The sequence below is a fragment of the Typopeltis vanoorti genome, chromosome 9, assembly GCF_054136105.1.
Source record: "Typopeltis vanoorti isolate ZY-2024b chromosome 9, IOZ_Tvanoo_1.0, whole genome shotgun sequence".
Lineage (NCBI taxonomy): Eukaryota > Metazoa > Arthropoda > Arachnida > Uropygi > Thelyphonidae > Typopeltis > Typopeltis vanoorti.
This window is the reverse complement of record NC_143557.1, coordinates 3078483-3094010: the sequence shown is the minus strand read 5'-3', so window position 1 is coordinate 3094010 and position 15528 is coordinate 3078483. Positions and strand designations below refer to the sequence as shown.

At 41.9% G+C, this 15528-nt stretch overlaps 1 protein-coding gene and 1 long non-coding RNA gene across 2 annotated transcripts in view; one reads left to right on the top strand and one right to left on the bottom strand.

The window, feature by feature from the left end:
- Positions 1 to 15528, bottom strand: part of LOC150102848 (uncharacterized) — a 219378-nt gene that overhangs the window by 127365 nt on the left and 76485 nt on the right. The gene's annotated exons all lie outside the window — the stretch shown is intronic.
- Positions 1 to 15528, top strand: part of LOC150102849 (meteorin-like protein) — a 45438-nt gene that overhangs the window by 19002 nt on the left and 10908 nt on the right. Inside the window, exon 2 of the mRNA XM_090397342.1 lies at positions 3205 to 3599. Within this exon, the coding sequence (XP_090253468.1) occupies positions 3205 to 3599 (395 nt within the window). The remainder of the gene's footprint in view (positions 1 to 3204; positions 3600 to 15528) is intronic.

Here is a 15528-nt window from a genome sequence, read left to right as displayed (position 1 = left end):
TTTCATAAATGGTGCCGTACTGCCCGTATGTTCCTCACGGCCATTGGACCGTCATACGCTAATTAATTAAAAACGGACGCATAACTAACTTGACCCAGCACTTTCGTGTGTGTACATTCCACTATTGTATATGCGCATTAGGATTGCGATGTCGCATTGTTGTGCCTGGTGACAGTCGTACATTCATTCCGACTATGCATGTAGTTGGGAAGTACTTCAGTACCGACCTATCCAGTTTGCGAAATCCCACATTATTTCTTTAATTTTTATGATTTTTTAGACCAAATAGTTACGTGATAAAAAAAAAAAAAGGGGAAAAAAGTTCATGCGCACATGTGTCCGATTCAAATGGATGCGGAGATGGAGCTGTTTGAAACGGGCACGTGCAGCTCCGATGCTCGCGCGCAGATCTCTGTAGATCAGCACGCATCTCTCTGAATCAGATGTGACCAAGCAGTTGTGACCTGACGCAGTTTCGTATTAGACGCGCTGTTAAGAACGCCGCACATCTTCATGCATGCTGAATATGATGTTCGCTTACGGTTTTGATAATGGAAGCGCCGTTGCCGCTTGTAGAACAACCTGCGTGAGACTGGCTCTGTTCCCGGCAGTGATATTTCTTCTGAACGTTGAAATGAACAAAAGGCGGAAGAAGTGGAACCCTTTCTTCAGTCGGTAGAACGGAGTCTTAACACAAAGAATTTCTGCACTTATCTCGGTGCTGCACACACAATAAGAGTATGGAGAACATGACGTGCGCAAGGTTTGTATCCATTTCGCATCCAACGGATGCAACACCTTCTCGGAGCCGGTGAACGCAGTCGATTGGAATTTTGTCGGTGGGTAAATGCTAGTCGCCGATTAATTCCATTAATACCGATGAAGCTACTATCAACGACACTCATAACCGACACCCGTTCGGTGGTCTGAAGAAAATCCACATACCGCTGTAGAAACTAATTTCCAACATGGCTTTTTTGTCAGCGTGTGGTCGACAATCACTTGATTGGGCCTGCTGTGTTAAGAAATTGTCTTGCAGGGCTCGTCTATCTACAATTTCTGCTAAACGAACTTCCACTACTACTGGAGGATGTTCCCTTGGCTACAAGGATTGGTGTGTTCTTTCAGCACGACGGAGCTCCTGCACGTTATAGCCGTCAGGCAACACAATATCTAAATCGAATTTTCCCTGAACGATGGATCGGCGGCGGTGGTTCCGTTCCGTGGCCACCAAGGACTCCAGACCTCGATCCCTTCGATTTTGCTTGTGGGGATGGATGAAAAGCGAAGTATACAAAGAAAAGGTAAATACAAGAGACGAACTGATCGCTCGCCTTGTGGATAGTGCTGCTCTCATAAAACGACGACCTTAGAAGAACGACGTACTATTAGCACAAAAGTTGCGAAGTGCATTGAGGTTGGCGGTGGAATTTTCGAACATTTAGTCTTCTTCTTCTTCTCTTCCGTCTAAGACGGGTTGAGTCTTCTCTTGAGTAGGATCTTCCAGTCTTCTCTATTCCTTGCTGTTCGAAAAAGTTCCTTATATGTTCTGCATCCCGAGATGTTCTTTATTAATTTCAGCCAGGTAATTCTTGGTCTTCCAGGTCTTCTTTTTTCAGTTGGAAAAGTATTGATTAGGACGTTAGGAAGTCTGTCTGCATCCATGCGTACAGTGTGTCCAAACCATCTCAGTGAACATTTAGTATGAACTGTAAATTACAGGATTTGTCAATTATTTGTGTCATTCAAACGGTCAATAAATTGAATCCAGGATATACTGTGTTTATCCAGGTAATTATCGGTAATTATCCAGAATATACTGTGATTAAATGCTAACCGATATGCAGCAGCTTGACGCCCAAATATCTACAGAGAAATAAAAAAAACGGTGACTGCAAAAGGACGAATGCGATGTAAATCAATAACTAAATGGGAAAAAAAAACAATGAAATTAAAACAGAACAATCACCGAGCTGAAGGCTAATTAAAAAAATATCGGGATCTTTAAATTAAAATACGTGGAGAGATAAGATGTAACAAAAGAAAGAAAGAATTATAAATCGGTACTCGACCAACATAACACGTGTGAAAGAAGAATTACAAACATGAAAAATACGGCAGAGTAATGAAACCTGCGAATGAAAAAGCTGAGAGAAATAGTTAAAGCAAATGTGATGGAACAGAAAAGATTTATGAAGATTGTCAGTGACAGCTCAACAACGAATAAATAAAGAGAAGGTCGGAATGGAATGAAGATTGACAGAATGGATTCCAAAAAGAACAAAAAAATCAGCGAGAAACCAAATCTAAAACAAGGGCCAATTGGCGCGCACACAAAATCGACGAACAGGCTGCCCTGCATTGGTGTATTGTAAAAGCAACCGGCTGAATCTCCAGGAGGTTTCATGAGGTCGTCTCTTGAATTTTATTCGCTCGTTACACTTAACGTAATATGTTATGGCACCCCAAAAGGTGTTTATTACATGGCGTGTCTCCTTTTACATGAGGGTATAAATAACAGTGAGACCATGTAAAGGGGGACAAGCCATATAATAATAATAAAAAGACGCAACAGGAATTCCAGAACAAAGTTTCCAACTAAGATTCTTCCAGCTGAAGGTGGAATAAGCCGATCTCGTACGGGGTAGCAAGATTTTTCCACCGCGGAAACTGAAGTGTTTTATCGTAGTATACAGAAAAATCGGCTAGAGAACACACGCAGTTAACACATAATGCAATAAGTGGTCGGTGGATGGCGTAACGTGTAGATGGACTGCCCTCATGCGATGATTCGGAGTTAATGGGAGGCGTCACTTAGAAATGATAAAAATCCAAACCGACACCAAAACCCGAGTCTTTCTTCACAATGGGTCAGTATTTGTTGCAACGAATGGTCACCTGCAGAACTCTTTTACTCGAAGAAGGGCAGTTTTTGTCAGAACACACGCAATCTAATAACGTACGGGGGATACGTCACACGAAGTCAGCTGACCTCGGTTTAGAAAGATGAAAATCGGTATTTTCAACTGTTTAATAAATAGTCGACAATACTGACGAAAATTACTTTACCTGCCCCCCCCCCCCACACACACACTATAGCTTTATAGCATGATCTTTCATGACTATTTTTAGAATTTATTCTCAACGAACTGTCTCGTGCTCGTCGGTGGATAATCTGAATTTCTCTTATTTTTTCCCTTGCAGCAGTTCCCACGAAGACGTACGAAATTCCCGAAGCGTGCGGCCCATTTATCTTCGATGTTCCCAAGGCCGCGTTCGGTGGCATTATCCTCAAGGTGCTCTCCGAGTGGTGCTGCGATTAGGATCGTCCGGGAAGGATTTTCGGGGTTGCATCCGCGTAACTGCTGGCTCCAGAGGCGCGAGAGTGTATCTCAAGGGGAGGCAGCGACTGTTCCCTCTGTTTACTGCGAATGACAACAGCCATCCGGATCTCCTCAGATGTTTCGCGTCGGCCCGAGCCCAAGCAGCACTGTACGTCGAAGCAACCCATCTCACCGAAACTTTGCGAAAGAATATTGTCGAATTCGGCTACGACCTTCGACCCGTTGCGGACAGAAAGCTACGAGATGACCTGGAAGGTAATTCACAGATTTGTGTAGTTTTATTTTGATGCGCGTGTTTTGAACTTTTGCTGCTAATTCGTAACACACACACACACACGCATTGTCACTACAGTCTACAGCCGACAACAAAAACAAAAAGCAGATATTCATTTTAAAATGCGGGCTTTAACTGTTGATGAAATACGAACGAAAGGGTTACAAAGCATGAGAGAGAGATGAGCTTAGATACATGTTCAATGCATTTGGAAGACAGAGAAACGCGGCAAATGCCAATTACGAAGGACGACTGACTTGGAAAGTGAGCGTCGCTAGGACAGGAAGTGCGTTGGATCACGAGTTGGAGAGAGGGGACCTCGTTAATTCAGTTGCTGTCACGAGGGGCACCGTCAATGTTGGCTTATAATTTTGTTTACTTTACAGTAGAATAATAGGCGAGATGAGAAATCTCGTTCTCTCCATCTGAAGAACAGACCTCACGTGGGTAAACTTCCAATCCGCTGGTGTGTGTGTGTGGGGGGGAGATACTCGTAATGTAAAAACACAACATCAAACTCAAAATGATTTTCGAGCACCAATCATGACGCAGTACGAGGTGTGTGATCTATTTTTTTTTTTTTTATTCCTTTCATATTTCCCGCGCTACACACACGCATCTAGCACAGCTGCATCCCTCTTCGTATTATTCCGCGCTGTCTTCCGAGTAGCTTTTATTATAGATTTACTGTATTATACTTAATACAGTAACTCCGTCTCGTTCTGAAAAGTCGACGAATCTTGCGGAACTCGACGTTTTCAATCGGCAAACATAACCTGCTGTTATTTTTGACGAAATCTAAGTAAGGTAGTTCCGAAGAAAATGCAGCAAATTTATATATTTTTGATCGCAAAGTCCACCTCCTACTGTACTAAATTATTCGCAGAAATTTTCTCGACGAGATTTCGAGGAACGCGAAGCAATGGTGGTGAGCAGCACTCATCAAAATACCGTTAAAAATACGGGGGAAAAAAAAAAGTTCTTGCCTTCATCAACTACCTTTCTTCAGCGTTCTCATGCTTTAAGTCTCGAACAGTTTCCTAGTTGTTGTTTTGTATTTATCACAAACACACAGTAGGAATTGAGTAATTTGGACCATTCTTTCCCAACATGGACCCTTGACGAAAGCTTCAAATAACAGAACGTTAAATTGTTGGGGCTGTGAAACCACTCAAAGTCCGCTGAGAGCTACTCTTCCCATATCACAACGAATCGTTTAACCACACACGAGCTTTAACGGTATTCCGGTCAGTAATCCTGGCAACAGAAGGAAGGGGTGCACTCCTGTCTTAAAAACACCTGTTACGATCATTATTACATCCGAAAAAAGGCAGCCGCGAACAGCGTCGAGGTATGTGTGTGCGTTGAAGTACTTAGGGTACCGATATTTTGAAATTGTGGTCACGACTCAAGCCGTTGCCTACGAGAAGAACAGCGAAGGTCAATTTAGTCACCTGTTGATATTTTCCCCCTTCTCCGAGTTCAATCCTCTGCGGATTCCCAGGGTCGCAAGAGCTAAAAGGTTTCCGACGTCATAAAGGGCGGTCGTGATGACTGGGTCACAGGTTCATACCACCAACCTTATAGAACGCCCACTCATATTGCACGAAAGATTTCGTACTGCGGGGTGTGATGATCTCGGCCACCAGGGAACACTTCCTTCCCCGGATAAGAGATTGTTATCAGCCTGGCGCTGTTGGCACCACAGGAACAGCGGCGACTCTCGTTTTAGAGGGCGCTTCGCTTTACTAACCTCACCTTCAAAAGCGTCGGCTTTATGGGCAAACTTGCCTACATAATGTTTGATGCTCCCAACTCAATGCAGCTGTGTCCGCTTGAAATGGCTGTGTCTAGCCGAAGAGGCTAATACTAACTTGCCGGCTCTAGTGGGGATATTTCCCCCCCTACTCGAGCGGGATTTCGTTGCCGCATAGGCTTTATTATAACATTTCTGCTCCAAGTCGGCTGACTTAGAGTTTGTCTTTTATTTTTTTTTTTGCGAAGAGATACAAAACACGAGTAAAACGATTCCAGTCCCTTCCAGAACTAGAACTGTAGGGTTAGAGATACACAAGGAACGCAGAGGCCTCACAAAAGCTTTAAAAGAGATTATCACATCTACTCCTTAACTCCATATTGGGGTGGAAAGTTTTCCATCGTAGCAAAAAAATACAAATTCGAGAGATAAACTTCTGGAGGGCTTCTCTGCAAATAAAACATTTACCACTTTAAAAACTAGAATGTTCATAAAAGAAAAGCTAAGTTTCCGACTCATCCCACGAAACGGATTGATTACCCTATTATCGGAATGGATTATGCCATGAGCATAAATGTCGAAGGGTCTCGCATCTGTGGTCGAACTATGACTGAAATCCCTGTAATTACTTCCACCGCAACATCAGCGGCTACGGCCTCACCTGCAACTGCCATTCAGCGCTTCTACTCGAGAAACAGCAGCTAAACAGGCCACAGAAGCCGTTGCTTACCAGCGACAACAGCGCCAGTAAAACCGAGGACAGGACTCTCCCATCTGCAGCCAGTGATCCCTCCCCTGCAGAAGATATGCACTTGAAGAGGAGAAAATACCACACGTTACCTCCGCTGCCACCAACAGAAGCGACAAAACGGAGAGAGGAATCGGCTCCAAAGCAACAGAAGAAATAAAAATCCAGGACAAGAATATCGACAATCGAAATATCGGAAATGGAGCTGGATTCCCTCATCCTTTCAAGACAAGACAACCTTAAGGATAAAATCAAGAGGTACACGGAGTTATAATTCAACAACGACTCATAAGACCTCTGAAGATAAGGAAATTAGCTTCAAGATAAAGAACAGCAGACACGAATTGGAAGTCCTGATGAACTCGTGTTTCAAGCCTGCAGAGGCCGGATATTCCACTTCCCCGTACGGATAGTCCTTGCTCAGATTCTCCAGACGTGTAGTATCAAGGACTTAGACCCAGTATGAATGACCAATGACACCACCGACCTTTTGCGTCGCCTCGCACATCACAGGCATCCGATCACCATTCAGACACGAGGCGGTGTGGAAATTAATGCTAGCACATAACATCAGGCTATTGTTCCTGCAGGAAGCACATTATCACTGCAGAGACATGCAAGTTCTAGCCAAAAGTACCCCCTGACATTATACTGAACCTCCAGCTCAACACCATTCAATTTCTGGAGTTGGAGTACTTATGCTAGCCCCTCCCCCCCCCTCCTAGGAGCCTTTCACAGCATCCAGAGGGATGCGGGAGGAAGAAATCTCATCATAGACTGGAAGTACTGGGATGTAGCACCAGATCCGCTCCTGGCTAAGTAGGAGGGAATCCAACATCGGGAACATTGGAAATACAACTTAGAAATGCTCAGTCATCGATGTGTGGCGACATCCTAATCCCCACACCCGTGACTACGCGTGGTTTGGCCAAGGAGATGGTACTCAGCGGGACCGTTTTTACATAACGCCGTCGCTCCTTTCTAGAGTCGAGAAGCAAGTCAACATCAGCAGCATTTCGCACCACAAAATGATTGTGCTCAAGTACCACCATCATGAAAAATTAGAAATTGGTCCGAGACCCGGGAAGCTACTATCATCAGACTTCCCATCCCATTTCTTCGTCAAGCTTCACCATCTTGTCCCACGCTGACACTTGGTCGCACTTCAAACTTACGATGAAGCAAAATATGATAGAATGGGGCCAAGGAATACCATGTGATAACATCACCCTGGAAATCAATGTCGAAATACACGGAAAAGCAAACGCAAGTGAAGGAAAGAAATTTCAAGATCCGAACACACACACACACACACACACACACACACTTGCCCGCCTTTCACAAGAGTGGCTTTTCAATGTACAAAGTAATGTACAAAGTTTAGAGAGGAGCGAACTATAATCAATATCGCGGAGAAGGGTAACATCACCACTTCTGCCATCCTTCCAGAGACACTATTAAGAACTATATGCAGACGATGGTGCCTCTCCTGGAACATTACTACCCTGCCTGCGCACATTCAAGCAGGGTTGGATCGTCTTTTTACGGCGGCCGAAATAACAAATGGAAAGTTTTATCGTGAAGCATGGGACTTTATACTCCCCGTTCTCCCGGCACTCTACATCTTTCTTACCACCAGAAACGGGCCAGGCGAGTTCGTGAAGTGCTATATGGTGTTCATCCTCAAGGCCAACAGTGATTCCTCCGGGCATCGACTGGAAAACACGAATCTGTACAAAAATATTCGGAACCGAAGCTCAACAACGTGGGTTTCCATGGTAGGACCACAACATGCAAGTCCCACATTTCCTGACCAACATGCGGCTTCGCCTTCAGTGGTGAAAACAGCAGGACGTGGAAGCTTGGAAAGCTGTTATGGAGCGACGAATCATGCTAACCCTCTACCGAGCCGATGGACGGGTGTGACCGATGCCTGGTGAACGTCTCCCACCATAATGCGTAACGCCAACTATGAAATTCTGTGGCAACGGTGTGATGTTTGGACACCTCCAAGGAGTCCAAGGACTCGTCGAGGGAGGGCGCTTCTACAGCTCTCCGTCTCCACCAATCATACCGAACCGCCACTACCATCATCTACACCAACGCCATCTACTGCTCACCGCCACCACTAGTATTTTTGTCTGTAAATTGCGTGTGTTCTCAAGATCTATTTGTCTGTATGCGAGATGAAAAACCACAGATTTCGGGAGAAAAAAACTCTCCTTCGGCGCTAACTCACCTTCAACTGAAAAAGCTTATAAAGATTCCTATCGTCACGATGAGAATCGAACTCAGGCCTTTTCCAATCAACGGGCAATATACCTTCGTTCTTCCAATTGCGCTACGAAAGCTATCCTATCATCGAGGCGTTTCGAACACGCAGGAACATACTCTTAACTGCGACCCGTCTCACCGACTACGGATAGAAGTTACGAGAGAAACTATAAATGAGCTATGGTCCTCTTTTTCCTGGTTTGGTCTCGGACGTCTGTTTGTGGAGCCACGAACACTTAACTCCGAGAAGTATCTGAACATGCTGGACAATGCAATGCTTCCTACTTACGGAAATGCCCACTGTCTCTTTCTGCGAGACAGTGCACCGTGTCATAAGACTGCTGCTGTAACTGCGTTGTTTGTGCACATGAACATCTGTGGAATGAACTGGAGCGTCGGGTGAGGTCAGGGGACGTCCTCCCCACAACAGTCCAGGACCTCGTTACATGCGTCCAGGAAGAATGGTCCAAATTTCCCATTGATCGGTATCGTACGCCCCGCATGATTGCTGCAAACGAAAGAAGGTCCGACATCTTATTAAGGTGGGCGCCGTGGCTGTTTGTTCCTCACACACAGAGTGTTTCTATGATGCTCAGCCAACCCTTGGGTATTTCTTCTACCGCCTGTCTGGTGACAAAAGGCCACATAAACATATGGCCGGCAACGCTTCACTCCAGAGCTATAGTACTCTCGTAGATACAGAGGCGGTTACATCACAGCCCGTCATCAGGAGCAACTGTATCCTTATTACGTGGGAGGGGCGTAGACGCGTTAACCAGCGGATTTTCCCCCTTCGAATCGCCTATGCTCAGTGGTTTCTGCAATGTTGTACCGAACCCGGTTTCTTCATACAGTATATGTTTTTATGGATGAATCCAAATTCATCAGCATTCACGGTGAAAATTCACTCTGCCATTGCTTAGCGAAATATTTTTTATTTCATCACTTGGAATGTTTAGAATGATTGTATTAAAAAAAGTAATTAACCGATTTATACCAAAACAGAATTTAACAATACAAAATATTCAAGTAACTACTGAACTGCGCTGCTCTTATTCCACGTGTACACATGAGCAGTACACACACACATTATTCTGTAAATATATTGCCAATATTTTGTGTACTATTTATGCTGTGCAATTGTTGCACTTCTTGTAACCCGGATGAGCTCATGCTCTTGGGTTATGCATGGGATGTCTTTGTTTTACACTTTGTGAAAGAAAATTTCAATGAACAAGATGTAATCGGGTGATAATGCAAATGAAAATGTAATGTGACAATTCAATAAATAAAAAAATCGATGAGAGGGGAGAAACGGGGAATCCAAGGTGGGGGTAATGAATTTGGAGAAACGTCTCAAAAACGTAATTCTGATTAACTAATTTGGACAACGAGAAGCAGTTCAAGGCTGTGAAACCAGCAGATTATTTTGGTTCAGTGCACGTCCTCCAGTCGGTCTGTTTGCGGGAGTACAACCGCGAGTTGCTTAGACGGAAACCTTGCCAGTTCCGTATGAGAATAAAAGAACAGGTTCTCCCTCCCTCAGAGCTCATTTAGAAAGTTTCTTTCGTGACTTCTGACGGCGGGACGGACGGGTCCCAGTGAAGAGCGTGTTCGAAAGGCCTCGATGATGGAATGTTTTTTTTTTTATAATTATTTAATTTTTTTGGGTGGGGGTGTGAAAATGAGAGGAAGGTAGTTTGCATTTGCAAAGATGACTTTTGAAATGATACAAAGTACCCTCACTTCAGTCGGGTGGAATTCAATTAAATTCCGCGTTCGCTGCTAAAATTTCTCGCGTGATTCTAATTTTCAGTAGTGCACTTAAACGGAAGATGACGAAGTGTACTGCAGTGTATATAAGTCAAGAAATCTCCCGATGGTCACTATAAGAATGCTATTGCAAAACTCGTCGTCCTTATCATCTACCTGCGACTGTTTCCTCTCCCCCCCCCCCTTTTTAACTACCAATCTTGGCGGTATTACGATTACACGTTAACGATATTTTTAAACAGAAATCTACTCGCCACATGCGAGGAAAAAGGGACGAGTGGTTTGTTGGCTTCGTTCTAAATGTATTCCAATTATATATATATATATATATAAATCAGATAATGCCTTTTATTCCCTTATAGGGAGTAGGCGAGGCCTTTATATCCTATCTAGCTTTTGGACACTGAGTGGGCAGTTCAATCTCAACCGGTAGCCAATCAGAGATAGCCGGTCCGTGTCTATCACTAATTATAGCAGCCACCGATGAAGAAGCTGGCAAACAAGTGCTGCCATCTCTTGGTACCTAACCCTAACATATCTTGTTATAATTGAAATAATGTGGGTACGGGTACTACGGTCGATTTTCTCGAGTTTGCTGGATAACCGAGTTTCCGGGAGGAAAAACTCGCTTGCCCATGCCAGAGATTGACTAACTCGGGAACTCGAAGAAAGGCTTAGAAAAAGTTCCTCCAGTGGGCGACTAGACTTGAACTTAAGTCTGACTTCGAGCGACCACATGCATTATATATATATATATTATTATTTATTTATTTTTTTTTAAACGTCTCATTCGCTGTCGAGTTACTTGAACACGGGTGGCTGCCAACGAATTCATTAGAGAAGTTTTATTCCCAGAGTTGGAAATAAAACTTCATCATTATCATCATCATCATCATCATCATCAAATTCCTGCCATGTACCCTCAAGGGGTGTACAGGATATGACAGAACTACATGAAAAAATTACATCATTACTAACTTCCTATCTACAATTTTCCTCCATATCAGTCTGTTACTTGTCAAGACTCCAACATTATCAGATCTTATATTTCTATCGTCTAAGGCACTTTATACCGTATCAATCCACCTATATCTTGGTCTTCCTCTGGGTCGTTTTCCTGCCAACCTGGCAGAGAACACTTGTTTTGCTAATCTTTCCTCTCCCATTCTATTTAAGTGACCATACCATCTGAGATTAGCTCTGCTAACGCATTCCTGGATGCTGACAATGTCAAGTTCTTTCCTAATATCCTCATTTTTAATATGATATTGCCATTGATGCCATCTGTTCACGCCTCTAATCTTTCTCAGGACTCTCATATCTGCGGTCTCTAGTCTTTGGTCAAGTGTTTTACTTCTGACCCAGCTCTCAGATCCATAAGTTAAAATTGGTTTGAACACATTCTTGTATACAGCTAATTTAGTGTTCCGACTAATTTCTTTCTTATTCCATATGAATTTATTCAATTGACTTCCCACGATACCAGCTTTGCTGATTCTGTTGTCTATTTCTATATTTAGTTTACCATCTTCAGTAAAAATTGTGCCTAAGTAGCTGAAATGTTTTAGTTGTTCCACAGGTTCTCCATTCACAACACAGTTGACATTTTCAATGATTCTGCCTATTTTCATTGTCTTTGTCTTTTTATTGCTGACCTTCATACCATATCTATTACAACAGCTATTCAATTTAGTCAGAGAATCTTGCAGACTTGCAGCGGATTTATTTAGAAGTATAACATCATCCGCATAAAGCAAAGAGCTGACATTAACATCTCCAATTTTGATATCAGGTTTAATACCACATTCCTTCATAATGTGATCCATATAGATAATGAATAACAGAGGGGATAATGTACATCCTTGTCTCACACCAGATTTAACATTAAACCTGTATTAAATTAAACATTAAACATTAATCCTGTACTTCCTTCAATTCTAACTGCTGACTCACAACTCAAATAAAGACTAAGTATTGCTTGATATAATGCCCCATTGACACCATATAACTGCAGCGTATTGAATAGCTTCTCTCTTGGCACCTTGTCATATGCCTTTTCCAAATCGACAAAACTTAAATACAGATCTTTGTTATATTCCCATGCTTTCTCGACTATTTGTCGTAAAGTGAAGATCTGATCCTGACAGCCTCTATTTGGCCTGAATCCAGCTTGTTCTTCACCAAGCTTTTCTTCCACAATTCTTCTCAACCGTTTCTCAAGTATACTTGCATAGATCTTGCCAGGAACACTCAGTAGGGAAATACCTCTGTAATTCTCACATTCAGTTTTATTTCCCTTTTTATATATGGGTACTATGAGAGCTCTACTCCAATCATCGGGAATTCGTCCCTCTGTCCAGGCTTTCTGAACTATGCAGTGCAGCCACTGTAAGACTCTTATACCACCATACTTCAGCATTTCTGGTCGAATATCATCTACTCCTGCTGCCTTTCCACATTTCAAGCCTTTGATGGCTTTTTCTACTTCAAGTATGGATATGTATTCCTGACTGCATGCCTGGTCAGTGTTTTTTATCACTGTGCTGTCATCACTGCTTGTTTCATTTAGCAGTTTTTCAAAGTAATTACTCCATACTTCAAGGATATCTTTTTCTCCTGTTTTCATTTCACCTTTATCATCTCTAATTCCTTTTACAGCACTCTTTCCTCCATTCCTAAACTTCTTCAACAACCTCCAGAATATTTTGCCACCTTCTTGATATTTATTTTCTATATTCTTGCCAAAGTCCTCCCATGACTTTTGTTTAGCTAGTTTTACACACTGTTTAGCTTTCTTACATTTGTCTCTGTATTCTGTAAGAGTAAAAGCTGACTTATTTGCCAGGAACTTTTGATATGCTTTCTTCTTTTCCTTCACTGCCTCTTTAACTTCCTGTGTCCACCAGGGAGTTCTGATTTTTTTATCTTTGCACACAACCTCACCACATGCCTCTCTGGCAGAATCAATCAATGTTTCCTTCAGAGTTTGCCACTGAATCTCCAAGGTTTGATTCCTGTTCTCAAACTCTTTCATTTTCTTTTCAATAATATTTCTGTATTTTAGTCTACAGTTTACATCTGAGAGCTGCTCAACTTTTATTCGCTTTAAAACTTTCTTACATGTTATTCTTTTCAATATGAAATTCAATTTTATCCTGCTCAAGACTAAATAGTGATCACTTCCAATTTCAAATCCTCTGTACACTCTGGTGTCCTGCACCAGGGAGAAAACATCACTATCGACAATAACATAGTCAATGAGACTTTTCTTATTCCTAGCCTCTTCTCTCCATGTGAATTTGTGCACATTTTTATGTTGGAACATGGTGTTAGTAATAACCAGTCCATGTCCTGAGCAGAAATCCAACAGATATTTGCCATTATTATTAGCTTTGCTCTTTTCTCCAAATTTTCCCAAAATATTTTTGTATGTATATTTTTGTAGGAAATAAAACTTCTGGAACTGAAATCCTTGATTCGAACACTACAGCGTTCTCTCTCTCAAAGAATCGCCGAAACACTCGCAATTCATTGGTGCCAGTTTTCTCTGAGTCATAAAACCTAAGGTGATCATCTTCACTTTCTTCCCTCCTTTAAGGTTCAGAACTTTATTTTTCTTTCTAATGAAAGACTTCGTTTTTTTGTAGTAATTAAAAACTTTTTAATTAAGACGCACGTACCACCAAACACACAAAGCCTATGTCACTGTATGCAGCAACAAATGGTGTAAATTGGAGTGTAATAATGAAACACATCAAGACAATACTAATTGTACAATACAATTTAATAGAAAACTTCCAAACTAACATTGCTCCCACTCAACGGGGAAGGGACATGATATACGTCAAGAAACTTTCCTCTTGAAAGGAAACGCGGATGTGACGCCGCCTGGCGTGAACGTGTTCAAGCTACGATATCCGAGATCCCTCCTTCGTAGATCCACACTTCACCGTGCAGATATTCGAACCCAAATCGGAGTGTATCGTACCAGATACGGTAAGATACACTCTGGTATTTTCTATTCTGTTTCATTTAAAAAAAAAAAAAAAAAAAAAAGTTGCGCCCATTAAATTGATTTCACGCCCCCCACACACACATTTTTACTTTCCCCCCTCTTTTTGCTCAAATTTTTGTTATTTTGGCTAGAAAGGATGAAGGTCCTGTTTCCCCTGTTTTATATTGTTTACTACCTAATAAGACTCTTGAAACACGCAAAATTATTTTATATGATACATGAAATGTGGCCATTACTAGATCCCGAAAATATAACTGTTGATTTTGAAATTGCCATTCATCAAGCTTCTCGTATAGTATTTCCATAAGCCAACATAAATGGTTGCTTTTTTCATCTCGTACAAAATCTTCGTAAGCATTTAGCTTCATGCAGGCTTTTAACCAGATACAATTCTGATGCGCAATTCGCTTCAAATTCAAAAATGATCACTTCGCTTGCTTTCGTTCCAGAACAAGATATAATTTACGCTATTTCTGAACTTGAGAATCATTTATCCAATGAATATTATCCAATATCCAATCATTTATCCAATGGAATTTTAGAACGTAAACCGTTCTAAAATTGGAATTTTAGAACGGTCTAACGAACGCATACATAGCTCGTCTAAGGAATAATAGAACCAGGGCTCCACCGATTTTTCCCTCAAACGTTTGGTCTGTGTACCAAAGAACAATAAATGGAAGCCATAGGACAAATAATTTTGCGGAAGCCTGTCATCGAAAACTGCAACTGAGCTTTGGCAGCAGTCATCCAAATTTCTGGATTTTTATAAATGGACTACAAAAAAATTAAAAAAAAAAACATTATGTTGATTATGAAAGAGCAGTAGCAAGTTTTCAACATCAGCACAAACGGAGACGTTACGATGAAGCTGACCAAAGAATTTTGAAAAAAGTTATTAATTACGATAGAGAAAATACTATTATCGTTACATGACACCTCCAGGGAGTCCAAAGACTCATCGAGGGAGGGCACTTACTCCACAACTCTCCTCTCCACCAACTACAACGAACCGCAACTACTTTTATCATCCACACCAACGCAATCTACCGCCGATCACCACCACTAGTATAACAGAATATTTACGTGGTATTGCATATAACTATAATATTATTATTAGACACCTCCAGGGAGTCCAAAGACTCGTCGAGGGAGAGTGTGCCAACAGCATCGAACGATTGGTCCCCTCCCAACTACTAACCGCGCTCAAACTTACTTAACTGAGCCATTAGTAGCAGAGGATCTACCAATCGACCAACCTTTGCCGGCATGAATTAATAAATTCAAAAAAATTGTTTTGAATTTCATATACTTTTTTGTTTTAATGTATATATAATGTATAAC